The following is a 25,321-nucleotide window of genomic DNA, read 5'->3' as shown; positions in this document are numbered from 1 at the left end:
CCCAGGAACCATCACATTTAAAAGCCGATCTTCCAGGCCACAAACGTAGCAACGTCTTCTTTAGGCCACAATGCCCCTCTGGTAAGCTACTGTTATCGTTAAATAGCTTTCTCTTGGTTTCATCTCCCTCAACTGGTCGTCCCCTTTCTTTGTTTCACAACAAAACAGCCAGGCCTCATTGCCGAGCGCCGGCTTCACACAAAGAAACTTTCAACCAGACCCAAAGACGAGCCCCGGGACGCGACCTCACTCCTCCACGCACGCCCTCCCAAGCCTCTGAGCCCCGCCCCATCTCAACAGCTGGCTGCCCTCCGCTTCCCCGCTTCCCGACGCTGCGGGAGGGCATTCGGAGGTTCTTCCGCCCCACGCAGACGCTGACACTTACGCAGCACCCTTCTCCCCGCCCCAAGTCCCTTCTCCGGCATGTGATTGGTTGACTTCCCGGCGACCCTTAACGGCTGGGAAGTTTGAAAATCCAAAAAAGGCCCTTGAGCCCGAGCTGCGGAGGCGGGCAGGCTGGAGCATCTGCTGCTATTGGCGCGGTGGCCTCTGCTTGGACGCAGGAGCCGTAGATAGATGCTGAAGGATAGGTAAGCGCGCTGCGGCGGCGGAGACGGCGACCGTCCGGGGGCGTCCTTCTCTGCCCCAGCGCAGGCTGGGTCGCGACCCCGGGCCCCTAGTTTCGGTGCTTCCCAGCAGCCCTCCCTCGGCGCCCTGCGCAGGGGGCGGCCGCCCTGCAGCGGCTGACCTCTCCTCTCTAAAGCCGGCTCGGGCAGGGAGCTGAGGGAGGGGAACGCTAGTGTGTCTGGGCCTGCTGCTGCGGGCGTGGCGGGTGAACGGCCTGGGGATGCGAGTCCTGAATCTCGCAGCCTTGGATCTGGCGTCGGAGGGCTCGGTCTCGAAGTCTGGGCCCAAGTGTCAGAAGCCGCGTCAGGGCTTACAAACCATTGCGCTGGGGCTCGGCTGTGCGCGCCTTGGCAGAGTTGTTCTGCGGAAGTAGCGCTGAGAAGTAGCCTAGAGCAGTGTGCCTAGGAGAAGATGCGGCGGCCGCAAGGAACGGCTCTCTGGAAGGACAGTCGCTCCGCCAGCCTCCAACTTGAGATGGATTTTTTTTGGGTGGAGAGCGCCTCTACAATGAGGCGAAGTCCAGCCCGTTAAAATTCCTGGCCTTAATCCCCTCACCGCCTAGGTAAATCTTTTGGCATGTGAATGAACAGATTGAAGCTCAAGGAAGAGAGATGACGTGACCTCGTCTTGCGCACCCTCTAACCCTAACTCGGTCCCGGAGATTCACTGCCAGAAATCACTGAAATGAATGGAAACTTTTTTGGCATTTAAGCTCATGAGGACACAGGATCACTTGCCACGGAATTGTGTCGATACTTCATAAATACAGACAATATCAGTGATTGAACGTTTGAGCATATTGATAGATTATGATTTATGGGTGATTTAGCAGTAGCAGCGTTGAATAGGATCTGCGCATCAGATTTACACAGTGAACTGGGAATTTGGTGGCCTCTGTCACCAAAAATTGTTATCTTGAATATGACACGTCTTTTTTTTTTTTTTCCAAGTGCCTCCGTAGATCTTTATTTTTTATTTATTTATTTTTTTAATTTAATAGCCTTTTATTTACAGGTTATATGTATGGGTAACTTTACAGCCAAACCTCCTGTTCCAATTTTTCACCTCTTACCTCCCTCCCCCAGATGGAAGGATGACCAGTAGATGTTAAATAAATAACAGTAGATGTTAAATATATTAAACTATAAATAAAATATAATATAAATAAAATATAAATTAGATACACAATAAGTATACATGGAATATGTCACGTCTTTAGACTCTGTTTCTATATTTATAAAATGAGGAGGTGGGCTACAATATGCAATTTATAAGGTTCTGTTGAACTGGGAAATTAAATCTCTTTGGCCAAATGCAAGTCTAAAAATGATTTTCTATCAGTGCTTAGATTTGGAAATAGATAAACAATTTCCTGCTAGGACATCAGCTTTAAAACCTGTTAAGTGATTCCTCATCTTTTTGGAGTCGTGACATTCTCTAATTATTTGATTTCTGGTTTTCACGCTCTAAAAGTAATGTATGACATGCTTTTTTTTTAAGTTACAAAGTTTTGTGGACATTTATATAATTTCACTTTTGAGATAACTACAGCAAGTGATGGGGGCATGGAAGATGATTACTGTAGGTGGTTTTTATTAGGAATTTGGCTGTGAAAAGGGAAGATAATTCCTTGATGGGATATCAGGGCCAAGTGAAGGGTTTTGTTTTTGTTTTTGTTTTTTATAGGGACTGTCTGTATAAATTTTTAAGTATCTGAGAAACAGCTGACTGATAGACTCAAGATTGGAAAGAGAAATGACTTGAAGGGACTAACCACTGTACAGCACAGGAAAGAGTGGGATCAAAAGTACAAATATAGACATTTCTTAAAGAGATTACCTTTTCTTTCTGATATTGTCGCAAGGAAGTGAGAATGGTGTATGATGCTGAAGGGAATTTGAGGTGTAGAACTGGGAAGCTTATATTTTCTTGATAAAATTTGGAGTAAGATCCTTTACTGAGAAGGAGAAAGGAAGATGGTATAGGTGGCTTGGAGAAGACAAGGGTTGGAGTAGCAACTGTGGGAGAGTGTGATAGGTATTCAAAAGGATTGGTTATATTAGCAAGAGCACTGTTAAAATTAGGTAATAAAAATTTTAAGAGTACAGAGGTTTTGTGGTTTCTTCAACTAGTATTCATCAGCACTTGAGGAAGCAAGAAAGGTAACTGTTGAAGGTAATCCTGAACTGCAGTTTGGAAAGCCTTACCTTTGCTAGTACAACTCAACTGTCTGCATTGTTATACTTCAGCTACCTTATCTTTCCAGGTATGAGTGGGCTCTGAGATCTTAGTAAGTCCTTGCCCTGGATCTCCATTTCTTGAGAATCTCTTCCCCTTTCTTGTTCCATTTGTGTATTGACTACTTCTTAGAATGTTCATGAGTGTAGGGATCATTATATTTTTCTTCTATTTGATAAATGTTCTAATATTCTCTATTTAATTCAACTTCATTTTTTTTTTGTTCCTTTTTGGTTTTTTTTTTTTGTTTTGTTTTGTTTTTTGTTGTTTTTTTTGTACTGCCTTTTATGTGTTCATTTGCTTTCAGGCAATCTTCTCAGAGGGCTTAGAATCAGGGCCTGAAATTTGCCAAAACTAAGCTTTGCCCAAAGGCAAAGCTCAAATTCTGTCTAGAAGCAGCCTCCTTGTGATTTCTGACTGTTGACAATGCCTTCTTGGTCATCTAGAGGCATAACAGATTACACCCTTTTATAGAAGGTGGTGTCCTCCACACTTGGTGGATGCCTGAAGACCATATATGAGTTGCTACATCCCCTTTGGCTGACCAGACATTTCCATACAGAGACTAGAGGGGACCTGTCTGCTGTAGTTCTGTGCTATTTTATATATCCTTGTTCTGTAGGAGTAAGTAAACCTTTTAAGTGAACTGTTTATTAACCTATGATTGCCTTGATTTCCTCCCAACAAACCTGGTTCAAACCTGAACTACCAGGGAGTTGACATTAGGTAAACAAGGTATAAACCTTTATTTGGAGGGAACTAATCTTGTCTTTTCCTTCCATTTTCAGTAACCAGCAGTGCAATGTTTGCTTCAGAAATGGAAGATCTGGGTGCTTCTGGAACTTCCTTGCTTTTCAATCAGAGAATTAAGAGATATGTAAAAGACAAGAAAACTTCAAAAGTCAATAAGTTAAATACTTCTCTTGCCTCAAAAATAAAAAACAAAATAATAAGTAAGTTTGTTGCTTCTTACATCAGCAATAAAAAATAAAATGTTAGCAATATTTAAACCATATTAAAGCATATTGTTGCTTTCACTGCCATTCATCTATTTATGTAATGTTTTTCTTTATTTTGTGAAGTACAAAAAGCCCTTATGTATATATATGTTTTTAATTCATATACCTTAAACCATTTTTAATTTCTTCTCTTCTAGCTCTAGCCTTACTTAGTAGGAGATTTTGTGTAATATTGTCTATACTAGAAAAATGGGAGTTAACAACAATAAAACAGACATCCAGACTATCTCAGAATAACCATTCCCAATATTGAAAAATAATTCAGGATTAATTTTAAAGGAGAAATTGGCATCACTTCAGAAGCAGGCTGCCACTTTTCTTCAGACATGCAATTATTTAAGGGTAATTTTGGAGCATTGGTTTCTTCAGAAGAAAGCAGTCCTAAATGGAGTACAGCATTACTGGATTAATTTAGCATGAGGCCTATGGGAGTTTTAGGGGAGAATAAAAAAAGGATGGTGCTGGTTAAAAGTTAGGAAAGGTCCAAAAACAAATTTTAACTATTCAACACTTTTGACTTCAAATTTGCCTGCCAAAGGGAAAACCTTTGGATTTCTCCAAATGACAATGAAAATTATTTCCATAAATTGTTAATTAAAGTCTGTTTTTAGAAGCTAAGGGAAAGTATCCTGGAAGCATCCAAGCCTTGACTCTTAGCATAGCCTTTAACTTTGGATGAATGAAGCAAATTTTGTGTCTGAAGTCTATTAATGACAGATAACTGCCACTTATTGTGGTTAAAAGCTTCATTATCACTAATTAACTCTAATCCCTAGGTAGCTTTATTTAATCCCAAATAGCTTTGTGGAGCAGCAGGAGTTATACTGTAATATAGTAGAAAGGATGCTGAATGTTAAATTCAAATTCTACCTGCTGGTGTATGAGTGGTCACTTCCCTTTTCAGAACCTTAGTTATGTTATTCTTAGGCTGAAGATATATATTTTCATTCCAGCTTTATACTACTATTGTGAAAAAAGCACTCTGTAAGCCTAAAGGTGCTATACAAATATGAATTACTACTTGGAACCTGAAGGATTACACTGGAAAAATATCTCATTCTAGCTTCCAGTAATTTTAGATTGCCTATTTTAGATGCCTGTTGGCTACAACTTCCAAGAGTACTCTAGAAAATTTATCCAAGTTCTCTAGTGTGTTTCACAGAATTGTTCAATTTATAAAAGGCCTGATTTACTTGATTAAAATTAGATTTTACCACAATGTAATTCATCTTAAATAATTTGTGTTCTTAAATAAATTGCCTATAAATAAGAAATCATAAATCTAGTTATACTTTGAATTCATTGCAAGAGTGCAATTTAAAGGAAACTTTACAAAGAATTCATACTATTAAAGCAATCCTACTAAAATAGTTCAGAATTTATTTATAATATTATTAGTAACTATAAATGACAAGTTCAAGGTTAGAATGCCATGAATCCCTAGAAACAGCCACTAGGTTATTTGGTAAAGGTAAAGTATCCCATGAGATTTAGATAGTCTGCCAACTTTGAAGTGAATACTCAAAACTCATCTCAACTAAGAGAATATAATCACTTAAATTAATTTTAAGAGTCAATTTTCCTTGGATTTTCATTCTATGAAATATCAATTCTTACTCTTAATTTGTACCTTCTTCCCCCAAACCATGTGTAAGGATAACTCCAGTATTGAAAAAAGTATTCTCTACATGACCTGCATTTCTAAATTATCACATGAAGTCTATCTTCTGGTGCCTCCATTCTGTTTTCACACATATTATTTCCCTTTGTGTGAGTGCTTTCCCCTGTTGATTGTCTCCAAATTATCTTGTTATGTAATGTCTTATATATACATAATTCTTTTCTTATTTTCTTGCCTATTAGACAGTGATCTCCTTGAGAACAGAATTGTTAAGAATTTTTTTTTTTGTCTTTCTTTGCTTCTTTAGCACCTTAGCACAATGCTTGGTACATATAATAGGTGCTTAATTAATGCTTGTTGACATTCAGAACATAAGTTGAGAACTAATATGTTCTTGAGAGAAATGGTCTCGATTTAGTGATCCATCTTTTTTCTTCAGGCTTCACCTCTAGACTGCCTTTTCTAATTCATATAGTTACCTCCTGATTACCCACTCTTTTTGACATTTAAATGTCATTGGACATAAATGGCAATAGTATATGAAAGAAATTTTAAAGGATAACATATTAACTGTTTTCTTCTCTCTTTACATAGACAATTCCTCTATCGTTAAGATTTCTTTAAAACACAACAACAGGGCATTGGCTCAGGCTCTGAGTATAGAAAAAGAAAATTCTCGAAAACTTAGAACTGAAAAAATGTTGTTGCAGAAAGAAGTGGAGAAATTGAGTTTTCGAAATGCTTTTCTTCGTCAAAAGCTAAATCGTCTGGTATGTTATCTATACTGTATTATTTTTTAATTTATGTGGTCACTTAAAACCATTTACTTGGATTTTGTAGAAAAAAAAAAGTGAGGCTTCTAAAAATATTATGGAAATTTCCTTCCTATACATTATTGAAATTTATGATGCCATGATAATTCTAGGAAAAGAGAGAAAGTTGCTATATAGATTTCTTTTAATTTTGCATACTGTAAATATATATGTGTGTATATATATATATATATATATATATATATACACACACACTTATGTGCATGTATATTTGCCACAGATTATCATCAGCACCACTTTACTATTTAGTATAAACAATATACTTTCCTAAAGCTGTAAAAATTTGAAAGAAAAGATCTCAATTGAGTTTGACCAATGTGAGAGGGAAGGAAGATTCCCAGACTACTATTTAAATGAATGCAAATCAAATAGAATGAAGGTTTTTATGATTGATTTATTAATCCTCCATCTCCAACACCTCTCTCTCTTTAGTCCCCAATATAGAAGGAACTTGTTTGGGGGAATATTTTGGAAAGACTCATGATTTAAAAAAAAAAAAAAAAAAAAAACTTTAATTAAACTGAACTATCAGATGAGGAAATTCCTTCTGTCAATGTAGATTGGCATCTTTTCTGCAACTGAATTTTTGAGAATTGCCTAAAGTTTAATTTTACACATTTAGACTTGTTTATGGCTTTTGATACTTGTGTTATGTTATGATAGAAGAAAGGCTGATGAATAGTTTGTGATTTCACTCTATAAAGCTACTTTTGTGAAAAGAATGCTGAATTTGTGCTAAGTAGTCTCAGGTTTACATCTAGGCTCTTAAACCTAAAGGTTATGTGAGCTGGACAAGTTACCTGCCTCAGAGTCCCCTCATCTGTAAAACAGGAATAATGATTCATAGAATTTTGAGGGAACTTTGTAAACCTTGGCTCTGTAATCATTAGACCCATTCAAATGTCTTAGTGACATGTGTGATATTGAATAAATCACTTAGTCTCTGTGAAATTCAGTTTTCTCATCTCTCAAAGTGAGGGAACTGGACTAGAGGGTTTTTAAGGCCTCTGTAAACTCCACATCTATAATCCTTGAACATAGATTTAGGGATTGAAGCTGTGATTGCATTGATTAAGGTAACTACCAGATGAAGAAGCTCCCTTTGCCACTGCTTCTTAGCACTTTTTCTGCAACTTAGGTATTAGAGAATTGCTTAAAGTTCTGAGAAGTGCCTTGCATGGGGTCACATGGCCAGTTTGAGTTCTTGAATCCAACTCTTTTTAATTAGAAGCCAGCTCTCTACTTAACCATACCAGTAGTGTAAAACTTAAAAACAGCCTTATAGACCCCAGATTGACTTAGAAAATTATAATTAAACATCATCTATATTTATATTGGATTTTTATTTATATGAGTTTGATATTTGTGTACTATACCATATTGTCTCTTGATCCTGAAAGTGCTATAACAATGTTAGTTGCTAATAATATTTCATTCTGGGTTATTGTTTATCACACCATTTAATTAGTACATAACACTAAAGTAATTTTGTAAATCTTCCACAGACTACAAAGACATACATATATATATATATATATATCACCACTAACTTTGAATTTTGTTTGACTAAAAAGTCTTTTTTATATCATAGCATAAAACTCTTATAGAAACAGAAGCCTTCATCAGCAGTAACTTGATATCTGCAATTGAAATGACAAGCCAACCTGAAGTAAGTATCAGTCTTATAAATGCTATATTGCTAAAACTAATAGCAAATAATTTTTAAGACTTTCTGGTCTATTCATCTTCATAATTCAGAAAGACTTAAGTTCTTAATTGTTTTCTAGTGTTCTTAAAAACTTTCAAGTGTTGTATATTTCTTACCAGAACAAGTGTGTTTTTCTTCTTTTTCTCTTTTGCATTCTTAGTGATGTATGTAAGTTTAGTATTCTAGTTGAGATTCTAACAATGACAAATCATTAATTTTTAAATATTTTGAGGATTTTTTGTCTTTTTTTTAAAATAAACTCATTACAAGATTACTCCATTGTTTTACTTACTTGTAAAATTTATGTTCCATTTCTATCTTGACATTTTTCTTTTATGTTACTACATATTCAGCTCTTTCTGATTTTGTATTTTTCAGTTATAGTTCCATTTATATGTTACAAATTGTTTTTTTTTTTTTTGAAGGTGGTGTGGTATAAAGGGAAAAGAATTTAGGGTCAGACTATCTGAGTTCAAATCCTGCCATTTACTTCCTTTGTGACCCTAAACAAATTGTCTTTTTCTTAGATTGTCCTGCTCCATAAAATGAGGGACATTGAATTATTTTGGGGTAGTAGGTGCTGTAATGTATAGAATGCTAGACCTGGAGTCTGGAAGACTCCTCTTCTTGAGTTCAACTCTGGTCTAAGACACTTACTAATTGTGTGACCCAGAGCAAGTCACTTAACTATGTTTCAATTTCATCATCTGTAATATGAGCTGGAGAAGGAAATGACAAACCATTCCAGTATTTTTGCCAAATCTCAAATGGGGCCCAAAAGAGACACAAATGATTTGACTGAGCAGTAATAGCAGAATTAGGTCACTGTTGAGGTATCTTCTACTTGTAAATCTCCAATCCCATAAAAAAAAAAAAAAAATGGGTTAAAAGGTTTATTTTCCAGTTTACAGGACATAGATGAAATGGAGCCGAAAAGAAATCCATTTGTTTTCATATTGAAACAATGCCATTTGCAATAAAAAATAAAAGTATTTAGAACTTTTAATATTAAAAAAGGAAGAAAAGCTATAAATATTACAATTTTTCTCATGGGACCTCTCTTTGCAGTGTGGAATATAAAGGCTCAGTGGAATACTTTTTTTTGGCTGAGGCAATTGGGGTTAACTGACTTGCCTGGGTTCACACAGCCAGGAAGTGCTAAGTGTCTGAGGCCAGATTTGACTCCAGAGCTGAGACTGGTCTTTTATCCATTGTGCCATTTAGCTGTCAGATTCATGTATTAAAAATAATAACAACAACATATAATCTTATATTATTTCATTAATATTTAATTATTTTAAAAAGTAATATTAACAATTTATCTTTGAAATGGTAGTCTTCAGATTTGAACTTTTTGTTATAGAAATATAGATATGAAAATTCTTATTCTCTAAGCTCTCTTTATGTAAAGTTAAGGGAAGGAAATATTACAGATTGCATTGCCAGCACATATTCCTGGATACAAAATTTACTTTAGAAATGGCAGACTAAAGAATGGGCCTAACTCTTTATGTCATTAGCTCTTAAAGCAAATTATCTTTGTAGATGCTGCTGTAAGCTAATGATATATTCATAATTGTCATAATTCATGGAATTATAATAATTATCCCTACCAAAAAACACCAGCTTCTTTACAAATTAAACAAAACTTACCCTCAATCTTAATAAATCAGTCTAATTTTAATTGATGGCAAACATCATAGCAGATAAGGTAGCAAAAGTATTAAGTTTCTTTTATATTTATTTGTTTGAAGATTCTTTTCTCTTCATTAAAATATTGTTCAGAAAATGATGCATTTTAATTTTTTGGATGTCACTATTTTTCCAGTGGCACTTGAGTTCTAAGAAAATGTCCTTCAAATTTTGTGGTACATTCCTTTTAGTACAATATGTTTTATGTTTAAGTTTGAACCTATACTGCGCTCTCTCTCTCTCTCTCTCTCTCTCTCTCTCTCTCTATATATATATATATATATATATTTATAATTTATATGCATTTATTACTCCTATTGTTAGGCACTGGATAGCAGGCCATGCTCCCCCTTCCCTTTTTCATTTGTGCAATTAGACGTGGAAAATTGAGTTTAAAAAGAAAACTTAAAACCATGAAGCTCTGACTCCCTTTTACATATATCAGGGCGACACAGTGAAGCATAGAAAAGAACAGTCTACAGGTGCTTGCCTCTCTGACTTCATCCCTGTCCAAAAACTACCCTGGGAATAGAATTATTGTCAAGGACAATCTCGGGTCCTGCAATTATGCAAGACTAATTGCACTCTACCTCTGTATTTTGCTTGCTTAAAGAACCTTATATAAACAGTGTGTCTCAGTTGCTCTGGACTAAATGCTTTGGAAGTATATTCCCATTTTGGAAAGCTAGCTTAAATACCACATTAAAAATTAAAAACAGTCTCTTCTCACCTCAGTTTCTCTGATATTACACTGTGACTTGTCAAATGCAAAACAAAAAGGAAGGTAAGGTTGTTACTACCCCAGATGATGTATGGATAGGGAGTGACTATGGTGGGAAAAATTTTCCTAATGGCATTTGTTATATCTAGCTGATGGTGTGACAGAAAGTGGGACGTTAAGACTTTGCACAGAATCAGTAAGAGGGATTTGTTGAAAAATAATGGAATAATAGGTCATGGTTGTGATGGTGATAGAGATGGTGAGACTCATCTTCTCACTGATCACATACCTCTTGGGGAACACAACTTTTGGGGGGACATACCAATGTCCTAAGAAGTAGAGAGATGTCAAGGGCATTGCAGCTGATTAGGAAGCTTTTGGTGTACCAAAGAAGATTTTTGTAAATCAAGGAACCTATCTTTTTCCTTCACAATAACCAAAAGGCTGATGTAATAAATTTATTATTATTCCTATCCTAATGATAATTAGGTAATTATACTGTGTCTGTCAAATGAATAAGAAATATTTTCTCTTAGAATGAGACCACATAAATGCAAAGTAAACAAACTGACTCTTAATCAATGGTCCTGAACCAACCCAACTCATTAGCATTATTTTACTACTTTCGTCAAATAGCATTTTTTAAACACTGCATAATACCTTTTTGATGCTATACCACAATAACCAAGTAGATAGAATTCTGAACTCTAGAAAGACTGACTAAAATAAAATATTTGGCTGTTAAAACAGAAAATGTTTTACTTTTGCCTAGATTGACAGACCTTGTTTGTGTTCTCCCTGAACCAAAATAATAACAACAAAAGAAGAAAAAGAATTTTTTTCCCTAAAAAAGATTCACTGTGAACTCCATCAGAATTTCCCAGTGAGTCTGCTTAGGCCACATTTCCCCCGCTCAGTCAACTGAAGCTGACCCTATATGACTTCAATGAGAATTGAACAAATAAGAAAGAAGTTGACCCTTGCATTTAAGGGGCAGTTTTCTGCAATGGGCAAAAATAACTTTTGTGTAAAGGATAGAAAAGATAAAGTAAAAAGAAAAGTTGTACTCTTTGTCTTCTCCCCTGCCCATTTGAAATTTCTAAATATATTTGTATTGTAGAAGAGTGATGGGTGGTATAGTCTGTCAAAATAACTCTAGTTTGGACTAGACCAAAATGTAGTATCAGTTATGCCACTAACTGTGATCCCTCAGTAGTAAAAGTGGTATGAATAGTCTCTTTTGTGATCGTGGACAAATTACTTAATCTTTAGTTACTTCAGTTTCTTTATCTGTAAAATGATGAGTTTGAGTTAAATTGCCTCAATTGTCCATTCCAGTTTTAATGTTCCTTAAGGAAATCTTAAATTCCTATTGGATTTCATTTCAAGAGTAGGTGACTTTAGTACTCATAGGAGTTTATTAAAATTCTTTTAGAAATAATATTCTCCCTCTCCCTCTCCCTCTCCCTCTCTGTTTTTCTTTATCTCTTCTATCCATACCTTTGAGTAATTTTTCAAATGTATATACATTATTGTAACTGATGAAACAGATGTAATATTAAAACCTCATTGAATTATTAGTGCCTTTTTATCATTTTAAAATTAATTGTATTTACTATTTTATAAATCCATTTTGAAATTTATTTTCAGAAAGAATCTTAATAATTGAAAATGGTTGGAAACACTTGTACTAATAAATGTTATCTTCTATCTTCTCATTTTCTTTTTGTTCTCTTTCTATAATAGGATTTTCAAAGTCCCTCTCTCTTGCTGACCAGCCAGAAGAAGAAAGGTATTGGCAATCAGCAAGATTTATTACACCATTCATTTGGGAGGTAATTTTTTCATAAGTTAAGTGGATATTGAAATTTGACCACCTGAACAAAATTAAATGTGGAACTACTATTTATTTTAGTTGTTTATTTATATATTGAGATCTTTCCACTTTCCTTTGTTCTGTTTCTAATTTGTCAACTTCATTGTGCTTTCAATTTCCATTTGAGTATTTGAGTTAAATACAACTCAATTAAATGTTTTCCCTCTTTATGTTGTTCATAGGAAAACAATGAAACATTTGCAGTATTATGTGAATAAACATAAGAATATATATATTTTTATTCTCACAAAATTGTTTCATGTAATGTTTGATCCTATCATCCTTTACATAATGATGGGTTTTTACATAAATATAATTTATCCACAACAAGGGGCGGGGGTGCGTTTCATAAAACGCCCATCTAATTGCATGGGTTTTCATGTCTGAAAAATTTAGGGATGAGGACTTTAATAAGTGTAGGTTAAATATTGTTCATATTAAGTAGATTCTTGTTTTTGAGGACCATGATATTAGTGAAGTGATGCCATGACAAGCTAGTGAATTGGATTTAAGTGAGGGAGGGCTGGGCAAGGTCACCTGCCTCACTTTGCCCCCCAGAGCCACCTGGGTCCAGTGGCCAGATATAGATTAAAAGGACTGGAGATGGCCCTGGATACACTGGGGAGACCTTGGCTTTTACAGATCTCAGTTTGATTGAGAGAACACCCATCCAGTGATTCAGGCTCAGAAGGAATTTAGGCAAAGAATGGACAAGAGGCATCCAATCAACCTTGTTTGAAGAACCCCTGGAAAAGAAACACTTTGATCCTGATGCAACCCAGAATCAGTTCTGGCTCATCATTAGTTAAGTTTTTCCCAATTTTTCCACCTGGCCTCCCTCCTAATAAAATACTTTACATGAAAATAGCAGTGTAAACACATAATCTATGTGGTTCTAAAAATGCTTTCCTATTTTCCCATCAATAGAATAATGAGAAGTAAAAGATTTATTTTGAAACTGATATTAGTTTCTCTAGAAATCATATTTCTCTTAATTGTTTTTCTTTTTTTTCCCTCTGCCTTAACTTTTCCCCCATCACTTCTCAATCCTAGAATAGATAAGACCCTTTTACTTTTAAGTCCAGTAATTGTTTAATTGCCCAATTGATAAATATATCATGAGCTTCCTGAATCATCAAGCTTGTAAAAATAGGACATGTTTGTTGAAGGTAGATAAAGAACATGAAAACTGAAACTCTGAAGCTGTTTCTGATCCATAATTATCTCTAGAAAACTTACAGAATGGGTTTACTTCATTAGAGGGAATACCCACATTAATGTGATCATAGATCCATTTGAGTTATCTCTTTAGCAATTCTCTGGTCCTAGGTAAGTGGCTCTTTTGAATACCATCTATGAAATATACTAAACAATAATCTCATTTGTAAAATAGAGAAATTCCTCACATCAGACCTACCCATTTGGCTATGAGAGTTCTGCTTACATCAGCAGATGATGATGACGATGGTGATGATAAAGAGACATTTCATGACAACAGTTTCACAACCAAGAAAGTACCTGATTCTCTCACTCCAGTAGCATCCAAAGTATCTTTATCTAATGAGTTCCATTTGGAATTATTGCAAAGTTCTGAGAAAAATGATCAGGAGATAAATGCCCAAGATAATCCAGGGAGAAATTTTTCTACGACCAATGTGCTTTCCACAGGTAAGATCTTTTTAAAACAATTATATTAAAGTTTATATGTGTATTTTTTTCTTGAAGTTATGGTTTTCCTTTAGGATCAAAGGAAATTTTATAACTGTCATTTCAACATGTTGGCCAAGTATCTTTTTCCAACACTGCCACTTGTTGGGGAAATGCTATAAGTGGCATACTGGCAATGGTGATAATGCCTATCCTTAACAGTTCTGTTCAGAAATAGTTTTGACATGTCTCAGTATCATCCCTGTAAAGTTGAATGATCAGTTTTTTAATTATATTACTGATAATGCTTAAAGTAATCTGTATTTATTTTAGCTATGGATTTGGAGGAATTAAGATAATTGACCACAGACTGTGTCGTCCTGGATCTGGAGTTTAGATTTGATTGCTTTCCTTCCTTCTCCCACTCCCCACCCCCAGGAAAAGCTTTAAAAGGAAATGAAGTCCTAGTTAGTTTCCTATCAGTAACTATTTTTGTTACTGTGATTGGTAGGAGTTATTTAAATGTCTGAAAATAAAAAAGTGAAGATTTTATTAGAGATTTCAGAAGTGTAATGTTTATGGGCTTTAAACTAAACTATTTAACTTCAAGTTCCTCATTTTTAAAAATAAAGGAAAGAGAATAGGGCACCTCTAATCACACAGAAAAAGTTAATTCAGGCTCAGAAAGTGAATACAGATTGGATAAGATCCACAAGTATGTTATTTTCTTTTAACCATTACAGAAATCTAAAATATCTACTTTTAGAAAAGAAAGTTTGACTTTTCTCGAGGCAAAAACCTGTTTTTTGTAAAGCTGAACAAATTTTCTCAAATTATTTTAATTGGTACTACCAAAAAAACTCAAAATTAATTTTTTAAATGGCTTTGTTTTTAATGAAGTTGAAGAAGGAAACAAGTATTTATTAAGCACTTCACATATATTATTTGATCCTTACCACATTCTGAGGGATGAGTACTTTCATTATCCCCATTTTATGGTTGAAAAAATGGAGTCAAACATATGTGGATTTCCCCAGGATCACATAACTAGGAAGTTTCTGAGGGTGGATTTTATCTATGTTCCAAGCCCTGTGTTCTATCTACTTGCTCTATCTAACCAAATATCTTATACATATTTCATGTCAGATTAAAAATTAGTAAACACAGTAAAACATTGCCTTTTATTATGGAGACAATTTGAATCCCAGTTCTGCCAGTTATTTCTCCCCAACTGTGTGTGTGGCCTTGGTTGTGTTCTATCACCTATTTGGTTTTCTGTTTCTTTATTCACAAGATGAGGAGCTTGTACTAGACCTCTAAAGCTTTATATTTTGTGATTGTTATAAAAGACTAGCTCATAATTTATATTTCCCTTGTGATCATGTAGGAATGTAGCACCATAGTTAGGAAGCATCCACATAGACTTCTCTGTTGTACATCATGTTGATGACTCTTCTCTAGGGGCCTTTAGGTTTTTGAAACATGTACCTTTCCTATTGGAGCATGCACAAGTAAAGAAGGTTTGCAGAAGGTGCAGGAAAACATCAAAAAGTCAAGTCAACTCAAGAATTCAAGTGTGCACTGTAAGCAAGTTGCTTCAAGTTTCAAAGTTCCAGGCAGTTTTCTAGCACTAGAAATTGTAGAGCAGGTATCTGTCTTTTGGCAGAGATTTTTTTTCCACTATTAAGTTATTCCTCATTCCAGTGAAATCACCAATTTGATCCAAAAAAGTTCTGTAGGCAAGGCATGTCCGAAAATATCTCTTGTGTTAGCATCTTTCCCTATCTTGTAAACCTTGGAGAGTAGCTTTGCTTAGGAAAACCTGCTTTGACATCAGATTAAAGCCAGCAAAAATATTCCTGAGAAATAAGGAATTGAGCCACAGTTGGCCACTAATGCCTCTTCTCAAAGTTTCAGAAACTTATGGCAATGGGATTAGGCCAAGGTTAGTCTCCTGATTCTTGACAACCCAGGCCATTGGTCATTGGTCATTGTTTATCTCTATGGACACCATTGTAAACATTTTGAGTAAACCTTTTTGTAATTTAATTTTTGTTTAAGCCTGTGGTCATAAATTCATGGGGTTTTAAGAAAGTTTCAACTGATGATAGAATCAGAAGTTATGCTGTGCTTAGGAAGTAATTTACAATCAGCTCTAAATGCAATAGCTCTTCTATTACTGAAAAAAATTTATTTCCATTTATTTTATAGAACATCAGTCCCATCCAGAAGAAAGTTCCAAATGTGAAAGTTCCTCAGGTGAACTAAATAATGTTCAATATGCTGGGCAAGAGAAAAAGAAAAGATCTCGTAGTAGTAGTCAATCTGGAAATGTGACTGAAAGAAAAAAGCGTCTTCCTTTTTGGGAATCTAATAATTTTTCTGCAGCAATTCCCCTTGCAGTGGATTTGGAACAAAAAGTAGTTTCAAATGACATGTTAAATCAGAGCAACAAGATAAATAACTCTGTGGATACAGATACTAAAACACAACAAAATGGATTATGTCATCTTAACTCACAGAATCAATCTGAAAGTGAACTTAATGGAGAACTCCCCACGACGATGCTCCCCAATGATGAGCAGCAGCTTCAGAAAACAATATATGAAGCTGATATGGATATAACTGCAGGTGAAATTAGCAAAATTATTACAATTGAAACAGCTGCCAAAAATAAAAGTAATCATAAAACTAAAACTTCTGGGAAAAAAGCTTTTAGAAAAGTGAAAGATTCAAGCACTGAAAAGAATAGAGAGAAGTCAAAAGTACAATCAAAAACTAGTTCATCTTTACACAGTGAAGCAAGGGATAAAGTTACAGAGGAAAGCAGTTCTCTTACTTTGGCTGATGGTAAATCAGAAGATCAGACACTCACTTTGGAGACTAAACAGCTTGATCAGTTGAACACCTTGAAGAATATGTTTCAGAAAACTCATGAGCAAAATGTAGCAAACATTTTACAGCATCATGACAAAAATAACAAAGCAAGAAAAACCTATGTTGTAAGTGATGAAGAAAGAGTTTCTCTTTTCCCTCCCATGTCAAATAAATCCTACCAGGACAACAATTGTGGCATGGGATGTAGTTTCCAAACTTTTGATAAAGGCAAAGACTTTAGAAAGACATTTGTGGTAGATAATTCAAAGAAAGATGCATGCTTTCCAAGTCAAAAGGATAATGAAACTGTCCCTGGAATATTAGAAAACTTGGAAAATGAGCTACAAACAGTTCTTGATTGTACCGAAGGTAGCCAAAGCTCCTCTGATTGTAGGACCCAAGATTCATTAGGTGTAGAAAAGCAGATCACTTACGTGCAGCCTTCCAAACAAAGGACAACAAATTTAAGCAGAATGTCTTCAAAATATAGCAAGAAAGAGAGAACATATGAATTATTTTCTGAAATTAACCAACTACATGAAAATAATGATGGAGTTGTGTACCACAAAGAGAGCCACGTGGAAGACCTTAATTCAGAAACAAACAAATCGGAAAAAAGCACTAAATACCAAGTGAACAGCATTAAAAATGCATCTTGTGTAGAAGTCAATAAAAAAATGGAAAATTATGATCAATGCTCAGATCTTCAAAAACTAGATAAAAAATATAGCAAGAATTCATTGGGCAAACCAATGAGTTTATTGATAAAATCTAAACCCAAAACCCTCATGCAGGCAACAGATCTCACTCAACATTCTGTCCCCGTGGAATCAGGTTCAAAATACTTGAGAGAGCTGAAAAATTATCCTGAAAGTCAGAATGACCATCAGAAGGGTCAGACACAAAGTACAACTACAACTCTGAATAAAAAAAAATCTCTCAATTCTTTCATGAACGTGACTGCAGGAAATGAATTACATGTTAAAGTATCAAATAAAAGAAGAGAATCCAAATCAAAAAAGAGCCGAAAGACTTATGTAGTTGCTCCAATTGAGCAAAATGAAGTCAGGGAGAAAGTACCTGACACTATTGAGGAAAGGTTAAGATCATGTGATTCTGAGCAAGTTAATCAGGAACAAAATTTGGAAAATGAGAAAACAGTCAAAGCAAAACCAAATCAATCCATTTGTAATCCAGTAATGGAGTCCAGTTCTTGTCATTTAAAGTCTTTAGCTCAGATGGATGATTCATTTAATACAAGGCAGTTTTCTCCTTTTTCCACCTTGAAAGAGGATTTATTAAACTCTGGCATTCCAATTGCTAAGGATCAGAAACTTTCAGACGATGTTACTCTGAAGAAACCCATCTTTCAAGTGGCTGACACTGAGCAAAAGCATGCTTTCCACGAGAAAACAGAAGGGACAATATTTCTAGTTGACAGAAGAACAGAAACAACTGGAAAAGGTAAGCATTAAGACACTTAAAGTAATAACAAGATAAGAACCTTCTATTCACTTGGAAGGTTAGTGTTTAGCTATGTCTCTGTCAACAAGCAGTTATTAACAACCTTTTATGTGCTAAGCACTGTTCTTGGCTCTGAAGAAACAGACAACAATGAAACAGTCCTTGACAGACAAAATCAGAAAGAATCTGTGCTTTATAGACTTGATTTTGAAAGACATCTGCATCTGTGGACTTAACCAGTGCTTTGCATATTCAACACTTGATAGCTTTGGGGTCTTTATCCCCAGTTCTTTTTTTTTAACTCATTCTCATCTTCCACATCTAATCAGTTGCCAAGTCTTGGCAGATTGTCAGTTCTTTCTAAATTATCTCATAATCGTCCCTTCTTGTTTATATATTGCCACTGCTCTCATTACCACTTACAGAGGCTATTAAATAGACTCTTTCCCCACCCCAGAGTATTTTTTTCTCCAATTACATGTAAAGGTAGTTTTCAACATTAATTTTTGTAAGATTTAGAATTCCAGGTTTTCTTATCCTCTACTCCCCTCCCTGAGACAGCAAGCAATCTAATATAATGATTACATATGTATAATCATTTTAAACATTTCCATATTAGTAATGTTGTGAAAGAAAAATTCTAAAAAAGGGAAAAACTATGAGAAAGAAAGAAAAAAGTAACACCAATCTGCATTAACTCTCTAGTTCTTTCACTGGATCTGATGGCATTTTTTTAATCACAAGTTTATTGGAATTTTCTTGGATCACTGTATTGTAAAGAAGTGCAAAGTCTGTCATAGGTGATCATATAAAGCACAGATTCCTTTAATTTCCAATTTCTTGTCACCACAAAAAGAGCTGCTACAAGCAGTTTTGCCCATGTGGGTCTTTTCCCCTTTTTAATGATTTTTTTTGGGGGGGTTACAGACCCAATAGTGGTGCCACTGGATCAAAGGATATTCACAGTTTTACACAAGTACAAATTGCTCTACAGGTTGGTTGTATCAACTTACAACTCCCAACAGTACATTAGTGTCCCAATTTTCCCACAGTTCTTCCAAAATTTATCATTTTCTTTTTCTGTCATTTTAGCCAATCTGATAGGTGTGAGATGATACCTCAGAGTTATTTTTATTTGCATATAATAGACTTTTTTGGTAGTAGAGCTCTACTACTGAGAATGCATTTTTTGAGACCAAGAATCTAGACAAGAATGCTCTTTTCTTGAGTACTTTCCAGGCTGAGAATCTAGAAAAGGGTACTTTTTTTTTTCCTGGAGTGAGGGTCTGGAAAAGAGTGCTTTCTAAATTGGGAAGCTGGAACTAAAGAATGCTTCTTTGAATGCTTTCATAGAATCTAGAAAGAGTTGCTTTTTCTAGACAGAATCTAGAACCAAAGAGTGCTTTCTAGCGTGTTCTTAACTAGAAAAGGGTTGCTCTTCTAGACTGAGAATGTCAAAAAGAGTTGTTTTTCAGACTGAGGATCTTCCCTGCTTTGTCTTCCCTATTCTGTCCTTCATAGTGCTGTCAGATTAGTCTAGGTATGTCACTCCTTGCTTAAAACCTTCAAAGATCTGTTGCCACAAAGCCTAGTTCCAACTCCTAGTAGATCTTGTAGATCTCTACAATTTGCCACCACCCAACTAACTTGGAAATGGGGTACTGTTTCTTTTTTGCTTGTATCCTCAGAACTTAGCACAAAGCCTAGCACTTAATTGAATGGACTTTTCAGTTTTATCTCATCATACTTAACTCTTTGTGCTTGGAGCTTCAAACCTTTGTGCGCTTTATGCCTGGAATGCCTTCCTTGCCTCTTTTGTACCTGTGAAAAATCTACCCATTTTTTTTTAAACTCAGCTCAGATTTCTCTACATCTGTTAAGCTTCCCTGATTTCCTTCTCTTGTCCAAATCAGTAACGACTTTCCCTTTTCCCTTATTTTGCAATTTTTTCACACTTCTCATTCATTTATTGTGTATTATATGGTATTGGCAGGGGAAAGGGGTAAGTCTTAACTTTTTCTGTATTTAGGGTAGTAGTCTTCTCCTAGTAGGTAAAAGGTCAATATCTGTTTAATTAGATAAAACCTGCTTTATGATCAAGATAAATTAATCAACTTTGTTTTCATTTACCTTTAAATGGAAATAACATTAAGCTGCATCAGTACTATTCAAAGTATTAGATCATGCATTTGATTATGATTATTAGATTCTGAGCATCTAGTATGTTGCATATAGTAAATAGGTGTATAGAACTGATTAACCTTATAAACTTTTATAATTGTCAGATGATTAAATTGATACAGAATTTATGAAAGCTTTTACAAGTACATTGTGAAAAATAATTTAGAACCTTTCAAAGCTTTATATTTTTTAACCTTTAAATATGTTACTTCAGACTAGTTAATATTGATGACTAGTGTGCTGGTTTGTGCTTCAAATTTATTATTTTTTTCTTCTCTGGTAGTATTGAAGGTTTTTTTTTTTTAACTATATAGCTCATTATTAAACATTCTATAAAATAATAAGATTTTCTTTATTTCCAGATACCAAAGTACTACAGGATTTGAGAAACATTAGTTTTGTTTCTTCTCCTAAGTCTCAGAGTACATCATCTAATGATGTTTCTTCAATTTTGCCAATTAAAAGAAGGCGAGTTGCTGTATGTTATAAAGAACCAAGTCTTGTGAGGTAAATATCAGTGTTGGGTTTTTTTTTTAATGTCTTAAGAGTAAAGTTTTTTCCCCATTATTATTTTTCAAGTTTGTTCAAATTAATTTCAGTATAGATGAGCCAAAGATCTAATTATCAGTTATATGTCCTGATTATTATTTTAATATGAAATTTATTAAACTGTGGGTCATGACTCCCATATGGGATTGCATGATTGAATGTGGGGGTTGAAAAATTATGATTTGTTATTGGTAAACATTTGATTTGTATACCTATTTTAAATAGTTATGCACTTGGGGTTACATAAAAATTTCTCAGACAAAAAGGGATTGTGAGTAAAAAAAAAAGCTCAAGTCCTCAAATAGATTCCCTGGTTCGGGTCTTCATTAATTTTCATCTGAACTATTAGAATAATCTCTTAATTTGGTCTTCTTGCCTCTTTTCCTTCTCTTTTTCATTTCCTCCCCCATACAGTTGTCAGACTATTCTTAAAACATAACTCTTAGGATTTAACATATTCACACATTCAAAATTTCTAACTATTCTTTAATGTCTCTGAGATCACATAATGGCTCTGTTTGACAGTTAGGTCTCTCTACAGTCTGATTGGCGCCTACCTTTCCAGTGTTATTTCATATTATTTGACATCAGTTACTCATTGTTCCAGTCAGAGTGGCCCTGTAGGCATTTCAGTGTGTGACATCTTTCTCTCACCTTCTTCATATTTTTACACAAAAGCGCTTCTGAGATGTACTTAGGAATAGAATTTTTACCTTCTTTCAAGGCAGAGCTTAGGAACCACCTCCTTCATCAATGCTTTTCTGATTTTCCCCATCTCTACCATCCTTAATAGCTACTAGTACTCATCTGCTTGAAATTACTTTGGATTACTTTGATGTATTTTGGCATTTCCTTATAATGTATAATTGTATCCCCTATTAGAATCCCAACCCCATCATACTGCTGTGCACCTAGGCTTTGGATTGTCATCATTGTCTGGGGTTTTTTTGGTCTGGACTATGATTTCATCCTTGTAGGAAAGAACATTTAGAAGTAAAGAAATTCCCTTGAGGTATGCAGATTAGCAAAGATCCTGTGATGTTTTGTCTTGAGATTACATCCACTGAGAAGTTGAGAGACTTGACTCCTTTCATATGACTAGTATGTACCAGAGTCCGGACTTGATTCTGACTCTAAGAAAGTCAAAAAATGTTAAGTTAGAAGGGGCCCAAATGACCACTAAGTCCAGCCTATACCTGAAAAGACTTCCCCCACTGGCCCCACTGGGGACAAAGAGATGGCTGTCCTTTGTCTGAAGGCCTCCAATTAGAGAAATAGACTTTGTCAAGTTATGCCTCTTATTCCACTTTTGGAGATGTCTAATTATCAGAAAGATTTACTGATAACAAGTCTTAATTTGCTTTTTTGCAGTGTTGGAGTTAGTGCAATTCCAACATGTGATAATGAGATCTAACATGTGACCATCTTGGTCTATGAAATATATGGGATAAAAAGGGCAGGCTTTTGCATTGAGGCTGAGAAATTGAGAAGTCAGTTTGTTAGAGAAGTCCCTGGGGGAGTGAGGAAGGTAGGAAGGCAATGGAGAAAATCTAAGATAACTGAGCAAAGTGTGAAAATAACTACAGAGGTTTGCTTTTCTTGTATTTATAAACTGGGCACTTAATTTTATTTAGTGCAAAATTTCAAATTTTGACATTTTGAAAATACAATTTCAATGAAGATTTAAAGAAATGTATTCTGTTAGTCATAGATTTGGTTCCTCTAAGTGGCTTTACTTATTTGATTTGTTCTAAAACACGTATGTAACATCTCATATTTATATCGTACTTTAAAGTTTTTCACTTTCTCCTGTGAGGTAGAAAACACAAGTGTTGTTATACAGTTAGACTTTGGTAGAGCATGACTGGGAGGAGCTAAGTCACTCAGATCTAGCTAATACTTGGGGATTGTATTTCTTCACCCTGCCACTATATGTAACATCTCTTCCCTCATCCACCTCTTGGCTCTGTGAATTGTAATGGAGCCAACATTAGAATTGCATTGGAAAGGGCATGTCCACTTGACTGTTCCCATCCTCCTTCTTGTGACTGCCCAAGCCAAAGTACTCTTCACTGACCACCACTCCACTATATTGTCTCCCTCTGTTAGAATATGAGCTTTTGTATTTCCAGGCTCAGAGCCAGTGTTCAACACATAATAAGTGCTTAATGAATACTAATTCATTCATCTTTTTTACAAATCAGGAAATCAAATCAGAGATAGTAACTGAGTTTGATAAATAATAAATAATTGTCCTATACTTTAGTTATCATATCAAATTTTAAAGCATTTATTCATCATATAAAATATATATCCTATCCTGTTAGCGTAAAAGAGTGCTTCCTGTTAAAAGATGAAAAGTAGTCTATTTTAGAGAATCTTGTCATATTTTAGAGAATACTTAAAGGTATTTTTCTATACTTAAAACAATCATATCTCAAAGGACTAATTAAAAGAACTTTAAATTTACTACTTTTAGTTTCTTGATTCTCTATTTGGTCTAATCACACATAATAGACATGATATTCTAATCAAGATCCAGTTGTGATAGCTAAGTAGAAAAATTACTAAACCAGCAGATGGCAGCAAAACTAGAGAAAATAAAATAAGCATAGTCATTGACTTGGAGCTTTTAAATTTGTGAACTTGTAACTTTGCTTATTTGGGGTAATTATATTAGGATATAATTGTTTTTCTTAGTCATATATTTATTTGTTTTTAAAAAACATTCTGAGAAGAGTTCTATAAGTTTTACTAGACTGCCAAAGGGGAATTCATAACCCAAAAAAGTTTAAGACCCTCTGAATTAAAGTTTATATTTTCCAGCTTATATTTTTATTATCGAAGATAACAGTTTTTAAAATGGTTTGTTCAATCTAATTTTGAATTTTTTCTTAATAATTGTTTTATAAACTAGAGTTGTTTCTTGATTTTTTTTCCCTTTATTTTTAGATACTTTTTGTTTTTATATGACATTATTTCCAAAAATACCCCTCCCCTGTTCCCTTATCCAGGTAACTGTTCTTCATTTACAAAAATTAATGAAGAAAGGAAAAAAGCTGAGCAGTAAAGCCAACCAATTATATTACTTATATCTGGCCATATATATAATAGTACATATCCATTATGGAGTAAGACAATTATGGATCCTCCACTCTTTTCTCAGTTTGTTTAGTCATTATAAATATGCAATACTCAGGGTATTTTTTTTTTTTTACCTATTCATATTTACATTATTGCTATTGCATGTACATTTTTTCTTTTGGTTTCTTTTTATCTTTTCTTCTAAGTAGAAGAACTAAATCTTCTCATTTTATAGATGAGGAAACTTTAGATCCAGAAGAGTTAAATTATTTATTCATAGGTAGGCATTTTTTCTTTGTATTTCCCACCTTAGTAGTAGATGTATGCTTACAAAGTGTTTAAGTTGAATTTCTTCATTACATATATATCTGAGATACCTAAATCAATTTTGCATTTTGAATGACAAACTTGAAATGTGTGTGATGTTGTCTTTTTCCCATGCTTCTATAGTAGCAAGTATTAGATTTGAGTTTTTAGATCATATATGTTCATTTAATTCTTTGTTCTGCAGAAAATTGAGACGAAAAGAGGAATTTACAAATTCTGATTGTGTGGATACCAGACCTAAAAAGTCAAAAGGAAGAAAAAAAGAAAATAAGGAAAACCCTCAAGAAATATTTTAAACAGCCACATTCTTTTTTTTTGTTTTTTTGTTTTTTAACATAGAATGATGCATTTTCCATTCTTAAGATTAAGCAAATGTATATAAAGTTAGCTGTTTTCTGATTTTGCCATTTATGGTTTTGATCAAGACAATTCATGATATATAATTTCATGTTTTTGCTATAAGTTTCTCTAAATAAAGTCAGATTATTATATAAATATGAGATCCAATGAAACATTTTTGTGTTTTTACAGCTGACATAGAAAATGTTCTGTTTTAATAAACTTAATTTTGTATTGCTTGTTTATAATTAATTGATTTGCTATGGTAGAGGAGTACAGTCTCTATGAGCTTCTAAAAAGAAATAGAAGACTATAAATCGGATTTCTGGACAAATCATTTAACTCTCTAGGCCTTTGTTTTGTCATCTGTAAAATTAAAAATGTTGGAATGATGATGACCTCTAAGGTTCCTTCCAGCTAAAGATCTAGGATCCTAGGATCCTATGAAGCATTATAGCATGATGGGCCAAAGGACAAGCCTTATCTGCTATGAGTGAACCAACCCAACAAAGAAAAAA

At 34.5% G+C, this 25,321-nt stretch overlaps 1 protein-coding gene across 3 annotated transcripts; it reads left to right on the top strand.

Annotated features, from left to right (window-relative positions):
- Nucleotides 1-24,962, top strand: SGO2 (shugoshin 2). 3 transcript variants are annotated; one of them, XM_031960223.1, is made up of 9 exons: nucleotides 1-81; nucleotides 3,654-3,818; nucleotides 6,100-6,275; nucleotides 7,930-8,007; nucleotides 12,206-12,294; nucleotides 13,729-14,003; nucleotides 16,194-18,323; nucleotides 20,867-21,011; nucleotides 24,649-24,962. In XM_031960223.1, exons 2-9 carry the CDS (start codon nucleotides 3,668-3,670, stop codon nucleotides 24,758-24,760), a joined length of 3,156 nt encoding a protein of 1,051 aa, XP_031816083.1. In that variant the 5' UTR covers nucleotides 1-81; nucleotides 3,654-3,667; the 3' UTR covers nucleotides 24,761-24,962. The 3 variants fall into 3 exon arrangements, with proteins under 3 accessions (XP_031816083.1, XP_012400369.1, XP_023355143.1); XM_012544915.3 differs by lacking the exon at nucleotides 1-81 and adding an exon at nucleotides 502-590; XM_023499375.2 differs by lacking the exons at nucleotides 1-81; nucleotides 3,654-3,818; nucleotides 6,100-6,275; nucleotides 7,930-8,007 and having other exon boundaries at nucleotides 12,212-12,251.
- The last annotated feature ends 359 nt before the right edge of the window (nucleotides 24,963-25,321 follow it).

The sequence above is a fragment of the Sarcophilus harrisii genome, chromosome 3, assembly GCF_902635505.1.
Source record: "Sarcophilus harrisii chromosome 3, mSarHar1.11, whole genome shotgun sequence".
In the NCBI taxonomy this organism is placed as follows: Eukaryota; Metazoa; Chordata; class Mammalia; order Dasyuromorphia; family Dasyuridae; genus Sarcophilus; species Sarcophilus harrisii.
This window is presented reverse-complemented; position numbering and strand designations above follow the sequence as displayed.